The 24,045-nt window shown below is 46.3% G+C and overlaps 1 protein-coding gene across 4 annotated transcripts; it reads left to right on the top strand.

Moving 5' to 3' along the window:
- Positions 1–1,721: 1,721 nt before the first annotated feature.
- On the top strand, positions 1,722–23,419 carry nlrc3 (NLR family, CARD domain containing 3). Of its 4 annotated transcripts, XM_080475215.1 has the most exons (20): positions 1,732–1,859; positions 4,414–4,602; positions 6,893–7,060; positions 11,359–11,622; positions 11,970–13,722; positions 14,370–14,456; positions 14,661–14,744; positions 15,376–15,459; positions 15,539–15,622; positions 15,733–15,816; positions 16,744–16,827; positions 16,926–17,009; positions 17,778–17,861; positions 18,177–18,260; positions 19,224–19,307; positions 19,554–19,637; positions 19,823–19,906; positions 21,232–21,315; positions 22,969–23,052; positions 23,116–23,419. In XM_080475215.1, exons 3-20 carry the CDS (start codon positions 6,937–6,939, stop codon positions 23,204–23,206), a joined length of 3,411 nt encoding a protein of 1,136 aa, XP_080331341.1. In that variant the 5' UTR covers positions 1,732–1,859; positions 4,414–4,602; positions 6,893–6,936; the 3' UTR covers positions 23,207–23,419. The 4 variants fall into 4 exon arrangements, 3 of the variants coding, with proteins under 3 accessions (XP_080331340.1, XP_080331341.1, XP_080331342.1); XR_013935789.1 differs by lacking the exon at positions 4,414–4,602 and having other exon boundaries at positions 1,722–1,859; positions 19,561–19,637; positions 23,116–23,405; XM_080475214.1 differs by lacking the exon at positions 4,414–4,602 and having other exon boundaries at positions 1,722–1,859; positions 23,116–23,416.
- Positions 23,420–24,045: the final 626 nt, after the last annotated feature.

The raw sequence follows: 24,045 nt of genomic DNA, 5'->3' as shown, positions 1-24,045 counted from the left end.
TCCCTGCTCCTCCTCCTCCACCCTGCTCCTCCTCCTCCACCACCCTGCTCCTCCTCCTCCACCTCCCTGCTCCTCCTCCTCCTCCTCCTCCACCTCCCTGCTCCTCCTCCTCCACCTCCCTGCTCCTCCTCCTCCACCTCCCTGCTCCTCCTCCTCCACCTCCCTGCTCCTCCTCCTCCACCTCCCTGCTCCTCCTCCACCACCTTGCTCCTCCTCCTCCACCACCCTGCTCCTCCTCCTCCACCCTGCTCCTCCTCCTCCACCCTGCTCCTCCTCCTCCACCTCCCTGCTCCTCCTCCTCCACCACCCTGCTCCTCCTCCACCTCCCTGCTCCTCCTCCTCCACCACCCTGCTCCTCCTCCACCTCCTTGCTCCTCCTCCTCCACCACCCTGCTCCTCCTCCTCCACCCTGCTCCTCCTCCTCCACCTCCCTGCTCCTCCTCCACCTCCTTGCTCCTCCTCCTCCACCACCCTGCTCCTCCTCCTCCTCCCTGCTCCTCCTCCTCCACCACCCTGCTCCTCCTCCTCCACCCTGCTCCTCCTCCTCCACCACCCTGCTCCTCCTCCTCCACCTCCCTGCTCCTCCTCCTCCTCCTCCCTGCTCCTCCTCACCTTTCTGGATTGAATTAAAACCTACCACAGCCTGTCACTGCTCCGACTCCTCAGTTAGTCCTGTATTGATCTCCTTCTTTACTGTATTGATCTCCTTCTTTACTGTATTGATCTCCTTCTTTACTGTATTGATCTCCTTTATTCTCACTTTGATGCTCCAACCATCTCGTGTATTTTGTAATATAAATTATTTAAACTTCTCCTCCTCCTCCTGTCCACCTCCTCCTCCTGTTCTCCTCCTCCTGTTCTACTTCTCCTCCTCCTGTTCACCTCCTCCTCCTGTTCTCCTCCTCCTCCTTGTTTCCTCCTCCTGTTCGCCTCATCCTGTTCGCCTCCTCCTCCTGTTCTACTTCTCCTCCTCCTCCTCCTGTTCACCTCCTCCTCCTGTTCTCCTCCTCCTTGTTTCCTCCTCCTGTTCTACTTCTCCTCCTCCTCCTCCTGTTCTCCTCCTCCTGTTCTCCTCCTCCTCCTGTTCTCCTCCTCCTCCTCCTGGTCGCTCCAGAAACCTTCAGTATTCTAAGTTTCTAGCTCTTCCTTGATTTTCCTCATTTGAATATTGGATCATAGGAGCTACATTCAGAATCTGCTGTGTCTGTGTGAGCTGGACTGGCTCCGCCCACACATGCCCATCTTGGGAAGAGGAGGAAGTACTTCCTCTGGTGGTGCCATGTGCCAGAGCAGAGCTGCCTAATTGTGGGAGGAGTCAAAGGGAGGGCCTACCTTGATTGGGATTGGCTAAACCCCCGATGACACTATATAGGGTTTGATCTCTGATTGGCTGCTTGGAGCAACACACTTTTTAAAACCTGAAACAAGCCAGGGAGAGAGAGGACAGACTGTCTTCACTTCTGGGACGTCAGTCCAGGTATGGGGACGAGTAGTACTGCTGGAGAACCTTCAGGAGTTTGTAGAATATGAGCCTTTAATTCTGTTGGTAAATGTTAACTAGTCCCTCTTCATTGCTCATTGTAGGTAATGATAGATCATCTCTCAGTTTTCATTCAAGGTTTGTCATTGCAGCAACACGTTCAGGTTGCAGATGACTAATGGCGTGCGAGAGCGGAGAGACTTTGAACCTACTAACTAACCACAGGAAGTCAAACAGAAGCACAGGAAGGAGCTGCAGCAGTAGAAGACTCCTCAGTAACAGTAACTGTAACTCGCTCAGCGGCGTCGGAGACGCGGCAGAGTGAGTGTCCTCACCTGGATGGACATCTAACCTCAGGACTCTGGAGGACAAACCCATGGTGAGCTTCTCAAGCTGCTCTGACCACAGAACTCTCTGAGACGTCAGAACTCTGGATGATATTTAATGGATGTGAATGTTTGTTTCTGCTTGATGAATTGAACTTGTTCCTGCTTCAGCCCAGTTTAATATCCCTGAGCGGTTCTGTCGGTTCTATAGACTGATGGTTCCCTGCTGAACGTAGTGCACTGAGCAGGTTCTTCTTTAGTTTGCTTCCTTTGAGAGAGATTACGTGATCATCAGCAAACCACACAGGAAGACATGAACCTCACACACATTCTCCTCTTGCCTGTTTCTGTCCGTCTGAACCTGAAATGCTTCCAGCAGCTTCTTCATCAGAGCAGCTTCTTCATCAGAGCAGCTTCTTCATCAGAGCAGCTTCTTCATCAGAGCAGCTTCTTCATCAGAGCAGCTTCTTCATCAGAGCAGCTTCTTCATCAGAGCAGCGTCTTCATCAGAGCAGCTTCTTCATCAGAGCAGCTTCTTCATCAGAGCAGCTTCTTCATCAGAGCCACCATGTCTTCTGATGTTGTTGACTTTCTTCTCCATCATCATGACGGAGGTTTCAGCTTCTGGACTGCCTCATAAAATACAACCAGTGTGAACCTGTTGAAGTGGTTTTAATCCATAATCTGTTAAATTATTGTAAAACTCTCACAGCTACGCCTGCTGATGGTTGATCTTCTGTATTGATTAGATCTGTGGAGTCGTTCCCTATCTGTGGAGTAGTTCTCTACCTGTGGAGTCGTTCTCTACCTGTGGAGTCGTTCTCTACCTGTGGAGTCGTTCTCTACCTGTGGAGTCGTTCTCTATCTGTGGAGTAGTTCTCTACCTGTGGAGTCGTTCTCTACCAGTGGAGTAGTTCTCTATCTGTGGAGTAGTTCTCTACCTGTGGAGTCGTTCTCTACCAGTGGAGTAGTTCTCTACCAGTGGAGTAGTTCTCTACCTGTGGAGTCGTTCTCTATCTGTGGAGTCGTTCTCTACCTGTGGAGTCGTTCTCTACCTGTGGAGTCGTTCTCTACCTGTGGAGTCGTTCTCTATCTGTGGAGTAGTTCTCTACCTGTGGAGTCGTTCTCTACCAGTGGAGTAGTTCTCTACCTGTGGAGTAGTTCTCTACCTGTGGAGTCGTTCTCTATCTGTGGAGTCGTTCTCTACCTGTGGAGTAGTTCTCTACCTGTGGAGTCGTTCTCTATCTGTGGAGTCGTTCTCTACCTGTGGAGTAGTTCTCTACCTGTGGAGTCGTTCTCTACCTGTGGAGTCGTTCTCTATCTGTGGAGTCGTTCTCTACCTGTGGAGTAGTTCTCTACCTGTGGAGTCGTTCTCTATCTGTGGAGTCGTTCTCTACCTGTGGAGTAGTTCTCTACCTGTGGAGTCGTTCTCTATCTGTGGAGTCGTTCTCTACCTGTGGAGTAGTTCTCTATCTGTGGAGTCGTTCTCTACCTGTGGAGTCGTTCTCTATCTGTGGAGTCGTTCTCTACCTGTGGAGTCGTTCTCTATCTGTGGAGTCGTTCTCTACCTGTGGAGTCGTTCTCTATCTGTGGAGTCGTTTTCTACCTGTGGAGTCGTTTTCTACCTGTGGAGTCGTTCTCTACCTGTGGAGTCGTTCTCTACCTGTGGAGTCGTTTTCTACCTGTGGAGTCGTTTTCTTCATAACCAGCAGGTTTAATCTCCATTTCAATTCCTGTATACAACCAAAGGTGGCGCCAGACAGGGGCTGGTTTGGGGGTGCTGCAGCGCCCCCTGGGATCCTCAGCACCCCTCAGATCTGTTTGTGGTTTATCTAGTCTAGTCTATGTGACTGCTCTATCTGAGGGGGTTTGGGATTGTGGTTTATCTAGACTAGTCTATGTGACTGCTCTATCTGAGGGGGTTTGGGATTGTGGTTTATCTAGTCTAGTCTATGTGACTGCTCTATCTGAGGGGGTTTGGGATTGTGGTTTATCTAGTCTAGTCTATGTGACTGCTCTATCTGAGGGGGTTTGGGATTGTGGTTTATCTAGTCTAGTCTATGTGACTGCTCTATCTGAGGGGGTTTGGGATTGTGGTTTATCTAGTCTAGTCTATGTGACTGCTCTATCTGAGGGGGTTTGGGATTGTGGTTTATCTAGTCTAGTCTATGTGACTGCTCTATCTGAGGGGGTTTGGGATTGTGGTTTATCTAGACTAGTCTATGTGACTGCTCTATCTGAGGGGGTTTGGGATTGTGGTTTACGTTTCCTGGGATTGTTTGTGTTGTCATGGTTACGTTTATCCTGATTACTCTTATACCTTTAGTTGTTTATTGAACTGGATGTTAGTGAGACTCAGGGAAACGTGACAAAGTCCAATGTGTTGATAAATACCCGGAATCCTGAGCCCTCAGTACTCAGTACTCAGTACTCAGTACTCATCGCCGGCTCTACTGCAGTATAATTAGGAGTTGAGTTAAGTAATAAATACATGACCGCTCCACTGCCACAATGCTGAACTGGTCTGAGAACTTCTGGATCCAGACTGATAGAGGACGACCGTCCTCCCTCCAGGATGACCCTGATGTCTCTGTCTTCGCCCTCCAGCCCCTTCAGGAGGTCCCCCTGACAGCTGCACGTCTTCCAGGGCTTCTTCCACTGTCCTCCCCAGACCGACGCTGAGCTCCGTCAGAAGGTCGGGAGCTTCTGGAGATAAGTTCTTCAGCGGTTCTTCAACCAGACCTTCACCAGGACGGGTTCCTCTCCCAGCAGCTCCGGCAGCTCTGGCAGCTCCATGTAGGCCTTCACTGCTTCTTCAAATGTTGTGGGGTTACCTGGAAGGTTGAGGTCCCTGTAGAACCGACAGGAGAACTTCTGAAGATGACTGGTTCTGGTTCCTCCACATCTTCTCGATCTCTGGGGGCAATCGTGGCTCCGTGGTAGAGTTGGTCATCTAATAACCGGAGGGTGTTGGTGGTTCGAATCCCACTCTTATCAAGCAGTCATTGTCGTTGTGTCCTTGGGCAAGGCACATTGCCTCGTATGAATGGGAATGAATGCTGTTGGCGGTGGGAGGGGCTGTTGGTGCAAAATGGCAGCCAGGCCTCCGTCAGCAGCGACGTAGCTTAGCATCACTGGAGGGACTTGGACTCATTATTACCACCATTGCTCCCAGACTGCCGTGGACTTCTTGGACATGGCTGGCGTCTAACTTCTGGCTGTCAAAGACACAGAAGACATTTGTCCCGTGCAGGATGCTGGTGACCACAGGAGGAGCAGAACTTCTCTCAGTCAGACCTTCACCTGCACTGGGCCGAGTCTCCGTCAGCCGCTTGAAGTTGGTGTTGCCTTTATTCTGAAAGGTCGCTCTGCTGCGGTTGATGAACGTCTTCTGGTCCGTCAGGTTCTTGGCAGATCCTCCGACTTCGATCCGAGGAAACTGGCTTTGAGGGACGACTTGGACTCGGTGGAGTCGGACGCAGCGATCTCGAAGGTGCTGCTGCCCTGAAGGTTCTCCACCATGTTCTCCTGCACGGTGTGACCATCCCACAAACAGAACCCTGCAGGAACAGAACTTAGTCTGGAATCAAGTCAAAGTTCTGCAACGTTGCATTAATCAACCATAAACACTACCAGACGATATGAAACTTCTACTAAACTACAAACAAAGGAAATGTAGAGCGGACCCTAACCCCTCCAGAATAAGACACACCAGATATTCACCTACTTAGTTAGATTAAATGAACTAATGCATGTTCACATTTCATGAAGATTAAAAATATTACAGCAACAATTCACAAGCATATCAGCATATTCACGAGTATATAGTACGACTATATTTACCAAAGTGGCAGGAAAATATTTCTTAATATATTCAGACTAACAACAACATATTTAGCAACATATATGGATTAATCACACTAAATATATGAGAACACATTTACCAATATATCAATATACTAAAACAGCTACGATTGAATAGCACCTTTCTGTATATATACTGTATACACGGTACAACACCAACATATCTCCAGATACTTGCAGAACAAATACACCAAAATAAAAACCCTGAAGATCACCAGCATGTCAGCTCGTATAAAGTAAATTAGCAGCAACACGTTTACATTATTCAGCCACACATAGTAAGTAATCCTGGGGCAGAACCCGACTCGTGTACCTGAAACCAGATTGTCTTTGCGAGTGTCGTAGAGCATCGTAGAGCACCGTAGAGCATCCCCAGAGCGAAGGACTGACCCAGAGCAGCAACCTGCAGGACGTCTGTCCACATGATGCAACCTGAGGACCAGGAACAAGCGACTGGACGCGGCGGCCGGACGTCCAGGAGCCACGGGAATCTTCCTACCCTCCACAGACCAGAGCTCAGGGAGGGGGTTCTCACCTGCTGGAGGTGGGAGGTTCCTGAGGCCTCTTTACTTCCTGCCACATCCTGTCCTCAGCTGACTCCTCCCCTCAACACTCACCTGGACTCCACAGGAAAAGGATTGTTTCCTGATGTTTGAGCTGGAATTGGCCTCCAGGAAGGAGAGCCACGTCTGAATCCGTGACCTTGAACTCACCTTGAACCTTTCAGTTCATGGAAGCGACCCGGTGCTTTACAGAGCGTCCAGGTGAGGCTGAGAGCGGTGAGGACAGAGGAACCGTCAGCAGAAGAATCGCCGGAGCTTTTCATGAGTTTGGATTCAGTCCTGCACTGCAGAGACGTTCGCTCGCTTGTCAAAGAATCTCAACTAGAGACAGAACGGAGGGTTCCGTAGAACGTCAAACCAAGTGGAACCTTCTCTGGGAGAAACCGCCACGCTCAGCACAACAGAACCATGCTCTGCTTCAAAGCACCTTTAGTCTCACCAGTGAACAGAACGATTCTCCGTCCGGGTGCAGTAATCTTTACTACCATGGAAGAACAGGACATGTACTCCAGCAGAACCTTGAGATGGATCAGTTTCTTTTCTAAAAGCATGAACAAGGTTCTGCTGACACTTCAATCCATAAATCACATTTTACATTTGGTCTTAATCACCTCCATTCATGTCCTTTCCAAGTCGAGTGTTTTTTCTGCCTCCTATAGAAAGAAACCGGAGCAGGAGAACGGAGGAACCATCCAAGGTTCCCATGGAGAGGAAGGAACATCATGATTCCACTCTGGATCGGAGCAAACGGGTCACCTGGCAGGACGACTGCTACCTGGATCTGCAGTCCACGTCCCTCTGCGCCTCCGTACCTTCAGAGGCAGAAGGTAACACATCCTGATCGCTCATGTCCTGCTTGTCAGGAAGTACTTTCCTCTGTCCTACAGGACATCATAGTACTTTCCTCTGTCCTACACGACATTATAGTACAGGACATCATAGTACTTTCCTCTGTCCTACAGGACATCATAGTACTTTCCTCTGTCCTACACAACATTATAGTACTTTCCTCTGTCCTACACGACATTATAGTACAGGACAACATAGTACTTTCCTCTGTCCTACAGGACATCATAGTACTTTCCTCTGTCCTACACGACATCATAGTACTTTCCTCTGTCCTACAGGACATTATAGTACTTTCCTCTGTCCTACACGACATCATAGTACTTTCCTCTGTCCTACAGGACATTATAGTACAGGACATCATAGTACTTTCCTCTGTCCTACACGACATCATAGTACTTTCCTCTGTCCTACAGGACATTATAGTACAGGACATCATAGTACTTTCCTCTGTCCTACAGGACATTATAGTACTTTCCTCTGTCCTACAGGACATTATAGTACAGGACATCATAGTACTTTCCTCTGTCCTACAGGACATTATAGTACAGGACATCATAGTACTTTCCTCTGTCCTACAGGACATTATAGTACAGGACATCATAGTACTTTCCTCTGTCCTACAGGACATTATAGTACAGGACATCATAGTACTTTCCTCTGTCCTACAGGACATTATAGTACTTTCCTCTGTCCTACAGGACATTATAGTACAGGACATCATAGTACTTTCCTCTGTCCTACACGACATCATAGTACTTTCCTCTGTCCTACAGGACATTATAGTACAGGACATCATAGTACTTTCCTCTGTCCTACAGGACATCATAGTACTTTCCTCTGTCCTACAGGACATTATAGTACAGGACATCATAGTACTTTCCTCTGTCCTACAGGACATCATAGTACTTTCCTCTGTCCTACACGACATCATAGTACTTTCCTCTGTCCTACAGGACATTATAGTACAGGACATCATAGTACTTTCCTCTGTCCTACAGGACATTATAGTACTTTCCTCTGTCCTACAGGACATTATAGTACAGGACATTATAGTACTTTCCTCTGTCCTACAGGACATTATAGTACAGGGCATCATAGTACTTTCCTCTGTCCTACAGGACATCATAGTACTTTCCTCTGTCCTACAGGACATTATAGTACTTTCCTCTGTCCTACAGGACATTATAGTACAGGACATCATAGTACTTTCCTCTGTCCTACACGACATCATAGTACTTTCCTCTGTCCTACAGGACATTATAGTACAGGACATCATAGTACTTTCCTCTGTCCTACAGGACATTATAGTACTTCCCTCTGTCCTACAGGACATTATAGTACAGGACATTATAGTACTTTCCTCTGTCCTACAGGACATTATAGTACAGGACATCATAGTACTTTCCTCTGTCCTACAGGACATTATAGTACAGGACATCATAGTACTTTCCTCTGTCCTACAGGACATTATAGTACAGGACATCATAGTACTTTCCTCTGTCCTACACGACATCATCCTGCTCAACTTTTAATCCAAACTGAAGCAAGTTACTGAAAAGTCCCTTTAAAGTTGATTGAGGATTAAGTGAGACCTGAGATTAAGGTCCAACATGTGTTCTGCTGAGCCGCCGACGCTGAGCCAGTATTACTGTCACAGGAGGGCTGAGGTACTTTAGAGCAGTCAAAGTACTGCTCCTCAGTAAACAGGAGTTTAGTTAAATAGTAACAAAGTTGTTCTTCCCCAGTAGAGATGTGAACATGAAGTTCAGTGAGTACACAGACAGACAGCGACATGTTCACGAGTACAAACACACTGATGGATTCATTAGTTCACTTTTATTTAGTGTCCAGAAAAACTTATTCTGCTATATAGTACAATCTTCTGTCCATACAAAATTTATATTATTATATTGAAATTATAAGGCCTCTTTGAGTAAAACTGAGTATATTTGAAGTAACTTCCAGCTGGGAGGAGCTGACATTAATACATGGTCACATGATTACTATCAAAAGTACTTCAACTGCTTTTAAGACAAGTGAGAATTGGAGAATTGGTGTTTATTTGAGAAACAGAACGCCTGAAGCTGATCGACCCGGCAGATTTCTGTCAAAACAAAAGGAGAAGTGATCCAGCAGTTTGGTGAAAGACTTCCTGTTCCTCCTGGCCTGAGATCCAGTCCAACTTTCTAACTCATCACACGTCTTTTCAGTCTTCAGGACCTTTTCTAGAGGAAACAGAAAACCTGTGTGACCTTTTGGGCTTCCGTTGATCCCCAGTGGCGCTCAGAACCACTGAAACGGGTCCCAGGGTGGAACCTTCCAGAAACTCTGGAATCAGGAGCTTCATTCCTCTCCTTTGTTTTTACTGTCAAGCAGTTTGTGGAGCAACGGTTCTGATATTTAAAGTTATTATTCCTGTTGTTGTTGCTGTCCTCGGCGTGGAGGACGCAGTGGAGTCCTCGGCGTGGAGGACGCAGTGGAGTCCTCGGCGTGGAGGACGCAGTGGAGTCCTCGGCGTGGAGGACGCAGTGGAGTCCTCGGCGTGGAGGACGCAGTGGAGTCCTCTCCTGCCGCTGAAGCAGTTTAATCCTTGGTGGACAAGCAGTATTAGGAAGAGCAGATACTTTCACTGTGTTTGTCTGTTCTTTGTTCTTTGGACCTGAGCGGATCCTGCAGGCTGCGCTGAACAAGCAGCCGTTCATCATCACAGTGATGCACTGAAAACCACGTCCGCTTCCTGAGTGGAAACTGCGGCGTCTCGTAAAGAGCAGCACATTGCAGAACCTTCACTTTTGGTCTTCCTCACCACTTTGGACCCAAACGTCTCCAGAACAAAAGCAGTTTCCTGATTCCGTCCTCCAGCTTCCCTGGACACTGGAAATTAAGATAAAACCTGTGACTTTTACTGTGAAAATCCAAAACACTTTAGATTTTAGTTGGTTAATTTTACAGTTTGTGAGTTTGTTTGTTTGATTGTCTTTAATCCGTTTCTGGACCAAAGCCTCCGATCCTCTAAACTCTTCTGTTGAAGAGCAACTGGACTGAATGAGGAAGGTTCAGGAGGATGTTAAGGTTCCTGGTTTCACTAAATCTCCCCTACATCTGCTGCTTCCTGGGTGTTTCACTCATTAGAGCTCCAGAGCTCTGAGGTCCTCAGGAAGAGGCTGACTCACTGTTCCTACAGTCAGAAGAAACAAGGTGAAGCAGCTTTTAGTTCCTACCTCCTCACCTGTGGGACAAAGTTCCTGAACACCTGAAGACTGCTGACACACTCACTTCTTTTAAATCAGGACTTAAAACATTCCCAGATACACAGGATGTAGAATAAACTATAGACTTTACTTACTTATTAGATCTATTTAATAAATCTCTTATCTTAGTTATTATACTTTTTATGCTTTTTTTAAACTTTTGATGCCGTTTTTAAATCCCTGAACTGACCACAGCCAAAGGTGAGAGAGTGTCTTCTAATGTCTTCTGCTGGTCTGGTACTTCTGCTGGTTTGGTACTTCTGCTGGTAAAGTCTTCTGCTGGTCTGGTACTTCTGCTGGTCTGGTACTTCTGCTGGTCTGGTACTTCTGCTGGTAAAGTCTTCTGCTGGTTTGGTACTTCTGCTGGTTTGGTACTTCTGCTGGTCTGGTACTTCTGCTGGTAAAGTCTTCTGCTGGTTTGGTACTTCTGCTGGTTTGGTACTTCTGCTGGTTTGGTACTTCTGCTGGTACCAAACTGCTGAGAGGGTCTGAGTTTTGTTCTTCTGCTCCCAAAGTGGCCGTGGGAAACAAGGATCTGGAGATTTACTTTAGTGACGATTATAATTTCATTGTAAACGTGCTGGAGACGGTAGATTAATACTTAGGTTTTGTGTATTTAATACACAGGTATCACTATTTGTACTTATTGAAAGAAACTAAACTAAATTCCAAGTAATATTTATTTCTTTTTATGTATTAGTTTTTTACACGATGTATTTAGAAGTAAAAGGCGTTGCTCTCAGCAGCAGGTTGACCCTCCAGAATGAACCGCTCTCTTCATGTGAGTCTTTCTTACCACCAAACACCCAGCCAATCTCTGCAGTCATGATTAGAAATAATCTGATTCTAAAAGTTCTGACGTTTTAATCCAATAGATTGACTTGCTGTTGGAGGGATTAGGTCAATAAACTCCTGTTTATCTGGTTTATTATCAAGTTGTTTCTTTTGAAACATGAATTATTGTGCAGAATTTGAAAACGTCTCTGCTGATCGTCCTTTCATGACCTTCGGTCGTTGTGATGCAGATGTTGGCTGGATGCTGAAGCATCAAGAGCAGCTTCAGCGCTTCGTCACGGCGGCGTTCCTGGAGGAGATACTGACCCACCTGAGAGAAGTGGAGGTGCTGAGCTCCGCCCAGGAGGCGAAGGTAAAGGCAGCCGGTCCACTGCAGGAGCAGGTTCAGATGCTCACCTCTCTTGTGACGGGCGATGGCAGCCCGGCCGCCGACAGCCTGCAGGGCTTCATCCAGAGCTCCGCCTCTCCTGCTGCTCTGCTCATATTGAACCACGGTGAGTCAGATTACATTTAGGTGCCGTTCACACAACGTCTCAGGTGAAAACACCTTTTGTTGCATTTTCGTTTCAGAGAAGTTTCCTGTTCACTCGGCAACGTAACGGCAGAAACACTGAAAAAGATGTGGTTAGCACGTTGGGCCACCAGCTGGCGCCGTTGGTTGTTTTTGTATAGAAACCACACAATTCCCTGCAGTATGTATTGGGAGAATACCGACTTGGTTCCCGTGGTCTGGTGGACGCGTTGTGGTGTGAACAGGAACATTCAGGAACTGAAACCGAGGTCGACATTTGTTTCCGAGCGGTTTCTCCTGACTGAACGTCGTCTCTCTTGTTTCCTGTAGACGCCATGGTGAAGGAGCACAAGGAGGCCTTGTTGCAGAGGTTTGAGCAGCACAGAGAAAGATATTCCATCAGCTGCCCCAAACTCAACATCTCATCCAGGACTTTGCTCCTGGTGGACGGACTTTCGGACCTCCAGCTCAAGGAGCACGACCTGATGCAGGTGGGAGTGACCCGAGGAGGCAAACGGACTCCCTTCCGACAGCTGGGCCTGGCCAGGCTCCTGGAGCCCCTGACCCGGGTCAGTCTGTCCCCCAGGGTCTCCCTCACAGTCGGAGTGGCAGGAATTGGCAAGACCACCTGGGTGCGCCACTTCGTCAGACAGTGGAGTGTGGGCGCCGTCTGCAGCGACGTCAGCTTTGTTTTGCCTTTCACGTTCTGCGAGCTGAACTCCCTGGAGAAACTTTCTGCCGAGAGGCTCGTGAAAATGTCCTTTCCCCATTTAGCAGATGTGGGTCTGGTCCTCGGAGGCTCCTGCCAAACGCTGCTCGTACTGGACGGTTTAGACGAATTTCACGGCACTTTAAACTTTTCCGATGCGGCTTCGTGCAGCGATCCAAAGAAAGAAGTGCCAGTTGACGACTTGATTACGAACATCCTCCGGGGGAATCTGCTCCCTGGCGTCGCCGTGTGGGTGACATCCCGGCCGGGAGTCGCCTCGCTCATTCCTGGAGGGCTGGTTGACAGGGTGACCGAGATCCCAGGGTTCAGCCCCAAAGATATCCACACCTTCCTCCACCACCACTTCCCTGAGAAGGACTTTGCCAGCAAAATATGGGCACACTTGGAGGCCCACAAGGTTCTGATGGTGATGTGCTACATGCCGTGTATTTGCTGGATAGTAGCTGAAACCCTGTCGTACATCATGCAGAGTGGAACGCAGGACAGCCTTCCAAAGACCTGCACTGAACTCTACGCCCATTTTTGTTGCATGAAGGCAGAAGTCGGTGAACCAAGAGGGAGGGAGCCTGTAAAGGCCGAGCAGCTTCATGGGAGCGGGAGCAACCGCAAACTGCTGGGGAACCTCGGACGACTGGCCTTCTACGGTCTCCTCAAACATAAGTACACCTTCACGGAGCAGGACCTCAGGGCCTATGCAATCGATGTGCTCTTGACCCAAAGCAGTTTTGGGGCTGGAGTTCTTGTTCGAGAGGAGTCAGTCTTACACACAGTGTACAGGTTCACACACCTGACCCTACAAGAGTTCCTTGCAGCAATTTTCTACCACACCTCCTCCAAACGGACCATCTTTGACCTGTTCTCTGAGAGCTCCATGTCTTGGCCCAAGATCGGCTTCCAGAACCATTTCAGAAGTGCCTTTCAGCACGCGCAGCAGGCTGAGGACGGCCACTTGGATGTGTTTGTGCGCTTCCTGGCGGGCTTGCTGTGCCCAGCAGCACTCAGGCCTCTCGCTGGGCTTCTGGTCCTCAGTAAAGATGATGGATCCCACAAGACGTGGGCAGCGGGGTTCCTGCAGGGCCTGCTGGCCAGCGGCGGTGCCGTGGTGTCTCTCCGGGCAGTTAACCTGGCTTACTGTTTGCAGGAGCTGCAACACACCGACATGCTGCGCAGTGTCGAGGAGGACTTGCGGCTCGGGAGCCTGGTGGGAAAGTTAACTCGGCCTCACTGTGTCATGCTGGCCTTCCTCCTGCAGGTGTCTCCAGAGTGCAGCGAGCGGGTCAACCTCAACGCCTCTCTCAACTCCACCACTGTCAAATGTTTGCTGCCGCAGCTGCTGTACTGCAGCCACCTCAGGTGAGGCCTCAGGCCCCTGGTACTCCCCCGTTCAAGTGAAAAAGCTAAACTTTCATTGCGCTTTAGGAGTCCGTTTGCACGACAACGGAGCTCGGAGCCACTGAAAACACAACTTTTGAGAACTGCTCTCAAGGTGGAACTTTTTAAAAACGCTCCGACTCGGTCGTCGTGTAAACGGGGGAAACAAAACTTTCTGGAATCGTGCGACTGCATCTCTGACTAGACTGATGAAACGCCGCTGCGGTGCACAGACGCCACGGCCAAATTAAAGAGTTGTTCTGACGTGCCTGAGGAGGTGGACAACAACAACAATCAGAGTGTCACAATCAAACGTGGTCGTCTGTGCAGGAGAATGTCCTCCCCTTGTTTATGTTTTAAGCGTTTTGTTCTCTGAGCATGTGGGTGTGGTTTCATTACTAAAACAACCTACAGCACCCACTAGTGGCCCAACATGAAAACTACATTATTTTCAGCATGTCTACCATCAGTGGACATCGTCTTCAAAACGTTTCCGTGTAAAGCTGAACCTTTTCTAAAACTAGAGTGTTTTCACTTGAACCGTTGTCATGGAAACGGGCCTTAACGTCAGTAAATGAAAACTCCAGAGTGGGACTGAAGGTGAAATGCATTTTGTACCTTTTGGACAGGTTGGAGAATAATCACTTCAGAGATGATGTGATGGAGCTGCTGGGGAGCCTCATGAGTGCCAAAGATTGCAATATTCAGAAAATCAGGTGAGCATGAGGCTTTTAGTAGAGTGACTGTTTTCAACCAGTGGATCTGCAACCATGGGTTCATTTCTGACAAACACATGAGAGGTGATATTTCTGGCTGATTCCCATGGAGGAGGACACTCATGTGGCTGCATGGTAGCTGGAGTGGTTTCCACTGTGAACAGACTTATGACACTATGACTTCTTCTTTTATTCACCCTGAAGTTTGGCCGACAACAACATCAGCAGCAAAGGTGCCAAAGCTCTGAGTCGAGCCCTGATGGTGAACCGGACCTTGACGTCTCTCAGGTGAGCTCTCTCATGTCGCCTCGTCAAATGAATGTTAAGTTCATGTCGTCATCTTGGTTTGTGATTCAAAGGTCTAATGATCATTTGTGGCTCAGTTCCTCGAATAAGATCCAGTCAAGGACATGACTGACTGACATGACTAAGAACATGCAGGATCTCTGTCAGCTGATCTCAGGACTTTCAGAAGCACTAATTCACTTCCTGAACTGACGTTTGACACATTTCTTCTGAGGTTTTCAGTCAGACAGAAACAAATCATGGTAGTAGTTTCTTTAATACATCAAGTCAATGGGATCATTTGGAACCGTCACAGCTTCAAAATTGCCTTAAAATATAATTTAAAAAAATAACAGCTGATCAGTGAGTTCTGATCGGAGAACGATCTGACTGGAGAGACGAGTGTGAATGAATGAAAAATATTCTGTGTTTATGATTATGAAGGATTATTTTCATTATGCAGTCTATTGACCTTCCAGTCACCTCGAGGACGACATGCTTGTAGCTTCACATGATTTTCATTTTTGATATGAACTAAAATGATAAGAGAGAGAAGCGTTCTTCTCTTGTTATGGATCATTTTCTAAGCAAACCGTTCAGTAAAGCAGAACTCGGTGGTTCTCCTTCTATTCAGCCTGCGGAACAACAACATCGGGTCCAAAGGAGCAAAGTTCCTGGCAGAAGCTCTGAAGATGAATCAATCCATGATATCCATCAAGTGAGTTGAAATACAGTTTTAGATGAAATACAAACTGCAGATGTTGCAGCTGATGTGAGCTTGAATGTTTGTACTCCAGCCTCCAGAACAACGGCATCGAGGAGGGCGGAGCCGGAGCGCTGGCTGAAGTCCTGCAGTGCAACCGCAAGCTGGTGTCTCTGAAGTGAACTGCGTTCCATCCTGGCTGTTACCGAACATACATGTGTATTTAGTATTTACTCTCAAATCTGAAGATGTTCCTTTGTTCTTTCTTCCACTCCTGTCATCTTTCAGCATACGGAAGAATTCCATCGGACCTGGAGGAGCTAAGAAGATCGCACATGCTCTTAAGACCAACCGAAGTCTCACCAAGCTGCTGTAATCTGAAGCGTCTCATTAGTTCTGTGTTCGTCCTGAAGCCGGACTCCAGAGTCTGAATCCTGAGAGCACGTTCAGCTGCAGCCGCAAAACTCACACAACTTCTATATGTAGTTAAGATGCACGTACAAAAACCACATGTTAGAATAGAATAGAATAGAATAGAATAGAATAGAATAGAATTCAGTTTTGCGCTGCACTGAATAAAAAGAAAGAAAGTTGAATATCAAATGAGAAAGGATGAAAATGAACTCAGTAATTTTAGGTGTTAATATGTTCAAGGCTTCACGTGACTAATAGAAGCACAGAAAGAATGAAATGAACCAAAACACAGAAACACTATTAACCGGGAGGAGTTAGACAGTCTTATGGTCACAGGAAGGGTTAGGGTTAGGGTTAGGGTTAGGGTTAGGAGTAGGAGTAGGAGTAGGAGTAGGAGTAGGAGTAGGGTTAGGGTTAGGAGTAGGAGTAGGAGTAGGAGTAGGAGTAGGAGTAGGGTTAGGGTTAGGAGTAGGGTTAGGAGTAGGAGTAGGAGTAGGAGTAGGGTTAGGAGTAGGAGTAGGAGTAGGAGTAGGAGTAGGAGTAGGAGTAGGGTTAGGAGTAGGAGTAGGGTTAGGAGTAGGGTTAGGGTTAGGAGTAGGAGTAGGGTTAGGGTTAGGAGTAGGGTTAGGGTTAGGGTTAGGAGTAGGGTTAGGGTTAGGGTTAGGGTTAGGAGTAGGAGTAGGAGTAGGGTTAGGAGTAGGAGTAGGAGTAGGAGTAGGAGTAGGGTTAGGTACTTCAGCCATTTTGTCTTTTCTCTAACAACTTTTGATTGTTTTTTGTTTTTTTTCCAATTTTAGAAAATCATTTCAGTATTTTGTACAGTATTTTGTACAGTACTTCCTGTTCCTCACCAATACTTCCAATGTGTTCTGTTCTGTCCTGCAGGCTTTGCAGCAACCAGCTTGGAGACAAAGGGACAGTCGCTCTAGCAGAGGCGTTGACCTTCAACCAGAGTCTGCTGTCGCTCCAGTCAGTAAACCTCCAACATCCCCACTCTGCCGCTCAACAATCAGGTAGAGCTGCTGGGAAGGAGCTGCTTCCTCCAGTAACTGCTCTTCATGTCGCAGGCTGCAGAGTAACTCCATCAGCAACGAGGGCATGACGGCGCTGACCAGAGCTCTGCGGGTCAACCGCCGCCTCGTTTCCCTCAAGTAAACCTCCGACTCTACTCCGTCTCACTACTTGGTTTCTTCTGACTCTGAGTCGTCTGGACCTTCCACTTCTTTCTCTAGATGAGCTTTCAGGGGGAATCCATGGTATTGATAACTAATAATCCTGAAAATAGATCATTGGATTGATTGAAAGGCTCATTTACACGAAGCGAGTACCGTGATACTTCAAAGTGTTTTTGTTCACTAGAATTCTTTCTACCTGAAAACTCTGCACGTCCACACGACTAACCATAGTGAACAAGCCTTTACAATCCCGCCACCATCGCTGAAGGAACAGGAAGTAATTGGTGCCATTGGCTGATTGGCCGGCGTGGCTTTGTGCTTGTCGTTACACTGCCCCCTGTAGGTTTGGCTGCTCATTGTAGCTCAATCACTCTTTTCTTGTGTGTGAATTTGAATTGTTTTAAAGGATAGTTCTGAACATGTAGAGATGGAAATATCCTGGGACTGAGCTTGTTCTATCCAATAAAACCAAAACTCTCTGTTCTTGAGTACATTCCATAACCTGTGGTACTTTTATCAGTTTTACTGAGGTAAAGAGGTTAAACTCTGTTACTTATTTGTACAAGTGTTCTTTTTTTCCAAGTAGTTTCCTTGTACTTTAAGTAAAGCGTTTCAATTCTTTTCCACCTGTTTTCACTTTTCCTCTAATCATGTCTGTAATTGAGAAATAAATCTACATGTGAACAAAAGTATCTGTTGCTGTAAAACCTTTACCTGTGGTTTATTTACCGTTTCCTCATTCAGCCTCAGGGAGAACTCCATCGGGGTGGAGGGAGCCAAACACATGGCCAACGCGCTCCATCACAACGACTCCCTGCAGGAACTCGAGTGAGTCGCCTCATGTTTATTTCCTGTTCAGCGGTTGACAGACGACCTAACGCCGTCACACGATGGACACAACGCGCTCCGTCAGCCTGCAGTGAGATTTCTCTGTCAAACCCCGACTCAACACTTCAGCTCTAAAGCTTCGGTTTGTTCCCTCATGATGAGCGCCGCTGTCCCCCCCCCGTCTCCACAAACTGGACTGTCCACTGTCCAACGCCAGTGTGTGGGAGCAGACGAGTTGAAACGCGTCCGACGAGCCACGACAACCTTTTGAGAGTCGGTGTTCCTGTGGTGATAATCTGACCTGATGTGCTTCAGCCTCACAGCTAACCTGCTCCATGACGAGGGCATTCAGGCCATCGCTGCTGCAATCAAGGTCAATCGTGGCCTCACCTCCCTGCAGTGAGTTCTGCTGCCAACGTCCTACACACTGATCCCTCACTAGTGCAGGAGGCCAAATCACATCCACTGATTTGATCCTGGATTTGATCCTGGATTTGATCCTGGATTTGATCCTGGATTTGATCCTGGATTTGATCCTGGATTTGATCCTGGATTTGATGATGTCACTTCAATAGACAGCGAAGAGGAAAACGTTTTTCAAAGTAGATCAACGCTATCAAATTAAGAGCCAATTAATTTTTTATCAAGTCTTACACCACCTCCTCCTGCTCCTCCTGCCCCACCTGCACCTCCTCCTCCTCCTCCTCCTTCTCCTCCTCCTCCTGCTCCTTCTCCTCCTCCTCCTGCTCCTCCTCCTCCTCCTCCTCCTCCTCCTGCTCCACTCCTCCTCCTTCTCCTCCTTCTCCTCCTCCTCCTCCACTCCTCCTCCTCCTCCTCCACTCCTCCTCCTCCTCCTCCTCCTCCTCCTGCTCCACTCCTTCTCCTCCTCCTGCTCCTCCTCCTCCTCCACTCCTCCTCCTCCTCCTCCTCCTGCTCCACTCCTCCTCCTCCTCCTGCTCCTCCTCCTCCTCCTTCTCCTCCTGCTCCTCCATTGAACCTGTTTCCTGACAAAAGGAGGAAAAATTCATTTTGACTCAACTTCCTGTCCAGAATCAGAATCAATTCAATTCAATTCAACTTTATTTACAGAGCACCAAACACAACAGTCATTTCTTGGTGCTTTTAACAGAGAAAAGAGAAAAACCCAACAAATCCACTCGAGCAGTCAATGACTCTTTTGGCAGGAAGACAGAAATTCAGATTTTCAGAGTAAAATTTCCATTTGAATCATGATGGGAGGAGCTGAAGTGAAAGAGGAGGTGTCTCTATGTGAGATGATCCAAACTACTAGTTTCCATCTCAGCCTGAATATCCTGTATTTACCTCACACAGGATCTCATGTGCATCTCTTGTGTTTTTTAGCCTCCAGTGGAATTTCATCAAGTCCACAGCCACTAAATCTCTGGCCGACGCCCTGCAGACCAACGCCACCATCAAGCTCCTGGAGTGAGACTGGAGTGAAGCTCCACCTTCAGACCTCTGCTTCACCACCTCCTCAACTCACTGTGTGTGTGTGTGTGTGTGTGTGTGTGTGTGTGTGTGTGTGTGTGTGTGTGTGTGTGTGTGTGTGTGTGTGTGTGTGTGTGTGTGTGTGTGTGTGTGTGTGTGTGTGTGTGTGTGTGTGTGTGTGTGTGTGTGTGTGTGTGTGTGTGTGTGTGTGTGTGTGTGTGTGTGTGTGTGTGTGTGTTGCAGCCTACAGGAGAACGCTATTGGGAATGAAGGCGTCATCTTTCTAGCAGAAGCTCTGAAAACCAACAGTTCCCTGCAAACGTTATGGTCGGTATAACAAAGGACACATCGCTGATTTGCATTCAATAGAAACTAATGTAAATCTATTTCTAAGTAGAAATGGGGGTCCTCCCTTTATATACGGGGGACCTACACAACGTCAGGTGGTTCTAATGTTCTGGGTGATGGGGGAGGAGCTTCCTGGTTGTTTTCCAGTTTCTCTGTCTCTTCAGTCTCCAGGGAGTTTCAGCAGGAACCAGCGGCACCGTCGCCTTGGCTGAAGCTCTCATGACCAACCAGAGCGTCCACACCCTGGAGTGAGTCACAACAACACGTGTTTACACAACAACATGATAACACAACAACATGATAACACAACACGTGTTTACACAACAACATGATAACACAACAACATGATAACACAACGCGTGTTTAAACAACAACATGATAACACAACAACATGATAACACAACAACATGATAACACAACAACATGATAACACAACACGTGTTTACACAACAACATGATAACACAACACGTGTTTACACAACAACATGATAACACAACAACATGATAACACAACAACATGATAACACAACGCGTGTTTAAACAACAACATGATAACACAACAACATGATAACACAACAACATGATAACACAACGCGTGTTTAAACAACAACATGATAACACAACACGTGTTTAAACAACAACATGATAACACAACGCGTGTTTACACAACATGATAACACAACAACATGATAACACAACGCGTGTTTAAACAACAACATGATAACACAACACGTGTTTACACAACAACATGATAACAAAACAACATGATAACAAAACAACATAACACAACGCGTGTTTAAACAACAACATGATAACACAACAACATGATAACACAACGCGTGTTTAAACAACAACATGATAACACAACAACATGATAACACAACAACATGATAACACAACGCGTGTTTAAACAACAACATGATAACACAACACGTGTTTACACAACAACATGATAACAAAACAACATGATAACAAAACAACATAACACAACACGTTTACACAACAACATAACAACACGTTTACACAACATGTTTACACACATGTTTACACAACAACATGATAACACATATTTACACAACATGTTTACACAAGTTGCACACCATGTTTACACAACAACATGTTTACACAACATGTTTTCACAACAACATGTTTACACAACATGTTTTCACAAGTTACACACCATGTTTATACAACAACATGTTTACACACTGGCATGGTAAATGGTCTTCACTTATGTAGGTGCCTTTTCGCTGAGAGCGATTCATCACATTCACACATTCACACACACATTCACGCATTCACACACACATTCACACATTCACACACACATTCACACATTCACACACACATTCACACACACATTCACACATTCACACACACATTCACACATTCACACACACATTCACGCACCACTGGAGGCTGCAGCCGTGCAAGGCGCTGTCACTCTAATGGGAGCAGTTTGCCCAAGGACACTTCAACATGTAGGTAGGCAGAGATGGGAACCTGCAACCTTCCGATTGGGAGACGACCGCTCCGCCAACCGAGCTGTGAACACTTCCTGTTTTGTTTCCAGTCTCCGTGGCAACGCAGTGGGAATGGAAGGAGCCAAAGCCCTGGCCAACGCCTTGAAAACCAACAGAAGTCTCAAGTCACTGAAGTAGGTCCTGACCTCAACTCAACACTCTGCCTGCTCCAGAAACATTTTATTATCTGAAGTAGGTCCTGACCTCAACTCAACACTCTGCCTGCTCCAGAAACATTTTATTATCTGAAGTAGGTCCTGACCTCAACTCAACACTCTGCCTGCTCCAGAAACATTTTATTATCTGGAGTAGAATAAACTGCAGTTATTGGCTTCATCACATCAGTTACCTTCAGTGGCAAATCACCTGGTTTGATATGTGGAGGAACATGAAATTCATTCATGCATTATGAAACATTATGAAACACCTGATCCACCAGATGATCACAGTTCTGTTTACTTTGGTTCTTCATCCAGGATGTATTTATATCTAACGCTTGTGTTTCAGTTCAACTGCAGTAAGATAAAGAAATAAAGCAAAGTGTGTACCTGAAGCTTTAGTCTGCTCAAGATGAACAAGACAGAAATTCATCAAAACCGTCAACGAAGGTTAGGGAAGCACCGATACCGATACCAGTACCAGTACCAGTACCAGTACCAGTACCAGTACCAGTACCAGTACCAGTACAGCAGGATACTCAGACTTGAAAAAAGCTCCTCGATGCAACCCGGTGAGAATTATGTGACGCATGCGTCAACAACATTCCCGCAACTATGCAACAGAGCAGGGGCAACAGAGCAGGGGCAACAGAGCAGGGGCAACAGAGCAGGGGCAACAGAGCTGGGGCAACATCACCGTCTGAGATTCTTTAATAAAAATGGGAAACAAACACAAGATGGACTTTAAATTATGTTCTGACTAAATATCAGGAGGAAGATTGAGCAGCACAACAACTTCATCACCAACAACTTCATCACCAACAACTTCACCACCAACAACTTCATCACCAACAACTTCATCACCAACAACTTTATCAACAGAAACTTTATCAACAGAAACTTTATCAGCAGAAACTTTATCAGCAGAAACTTTGTCATCTTTTCTTTAAACGTGGTCTAGAATGACCAGAGTCCTGTACTACGAACCGGGATCAACATATCCAGGATCTCTCTGTTTCCTGCTTGACTTATCAACAGGGACGTTTCTAGACCTCCGGGGGCCTCGGCAAGAAGGACTATGGAGCCTCCCGGCCCCAGAATGATGATGAATAAAGTCCAGCACGAGAGATTAGTAAAGAAATACATAATTAAATAATTAACATATAAAACGAAGAATAAATAACATAACTATCTAAACTGAATGCCAGAACTGGATAAGAGAAAACCAGAGTTAATCCCGAAGTTACCTAGATAAGAGTAAACCAGAGTTAATCCTGAAGTTACCTGGATAAGAGAAAACCAGAGTTAATCCCAAAGTTACCTGGATAAGAGAAAACCAGAGTTAATCCTGAAGTTACCTAGATAAGAGTAAACCAGAGTTAATCCTGAAGTTACCTAGATAAGAGTAAACCAGAGTTAATCCTGAAGTTACCTAGATAAGAGAAACCCAGGCCTCAGCTTGAGGTTCATGTTGCACTAACAGGAGCGACTCGCAGCTTCTCCTCCAGACGTCTGTCAGGAAATCATTTGCTCATTTGAAGCATTAATTTCAACATAAATAAAGTCAAAAGCAAATACTGTGGTAACTTTACTCCCTGGATTCAAAGTATGGACTGTGTGTGTGGTCAGTCTGCAGGAGAACGCTTTAGGGATGGATGGAGCCATATTCATCGCCACGGCGCTGAAGGGAAACCACCAGCTCACGTACATAAAGTCAGTTTCCTTCTGGTTGTTTTCATTCGATTTATTCGTCTCAATTAAAAACGTCTTTCTCAGTTTGCAGGGAAACGGCATCGGAGAATCCGGGGCAAAGGTCATCTCTGATGCTATAACGGCCAGCGCGGCGACCTGCGTGGTGGATATCTGAGAGTCGGGCTGGCCGACCTCATGGACACTTTAATACTGCAGTAAAACATCGACTGTGCAGTAGTGCTGAATATTCACATGCAGTTTCCTGAAGTAAATGTAAAACCGGTTTAGCAGGTTCATTGAGCCTCGTTTCCTGGTTTCTGTACGTTTGTTCTGTTTGTATAGTTGAAATGAATAAACTGAATTAAATTACACCAAAAGAATTGTCCTCAAGACGCACTGAGATAACTAAACATAAACACACTAAACATAAACACACTAAACATAAACACACTAAACATAAACCCACTAAACATAAACCCACCAAACATAAACCCACCAAACATAAACCCACCAAACATAAACACACTAAACATAAACACACTAAACATAAACACACTAAACATAAACACACTAAACATAAACCCACTAAACATAAACCCACCAAACATAAACACACTAAACATAAACACACTAAACATAAACACACTAAACATAAACCCACTAAACATAAACCCACCAAACATAAACACACTAAACATAAACACACTAAACATAAACACACTAAACATAAACACACTAAACATAAACACACTAAACATAAACACACTAAACATAAACCCACCAAACATAAACACACTAAACATAAACCCACTAAACATAAACCCACTAAACATAAACAAACCCACTAAACATAAACAAACCCACTAAACATAAACACACTAAACATAAACACACTAAACATAAACACACCAAACATAAACACACTAAACATAAACACAACCACTAAACATAAACACACTAAACATAAACACACTAAACATAAACACACTAAACATAAACACACTAAACATAAAC

Source organism: Lipophrys pholis, assembly GCF_963383615.2.
Source record: "Lipophrys pholis genome assembly, chromosome: 1".
NCBI lineage: Eukaryota > Metazoa > Chordata > Actinopteri > Blenniiformes > Blenniidae > Lipophrys > Lipophrys pholis.
Note: the sequence above shows the minus strand (reverse complement) of the source record. Positions and strands in the feature narration are given on the sequence as shown.

Excerpts from the sequence above, each read along its gene's own strand:
- nlrc3 (XM_080475215.1), top strand. The coding sequence starts at position 6,937 with ATGGAGAGGAAGGAACATCATGATTCCACTCTGGATCGGAGCAAACGG. Across the intron at positions 15,623-15,732 it reads CGCAAGCTGGTGTCTCTGAA|CATACGGAAGAATTCCATCG; the intron begins GTGAACTGCGTT and ends GTCATCTTTCAG. Across the intron at positions 17,862-18,176 it reads GACTCCCTGCAGGAACTCGA|CCTCACAGCTAACCTGCTCC; the intron begins GTGAGTCGCCTC and ends GATGTGCTTCAG.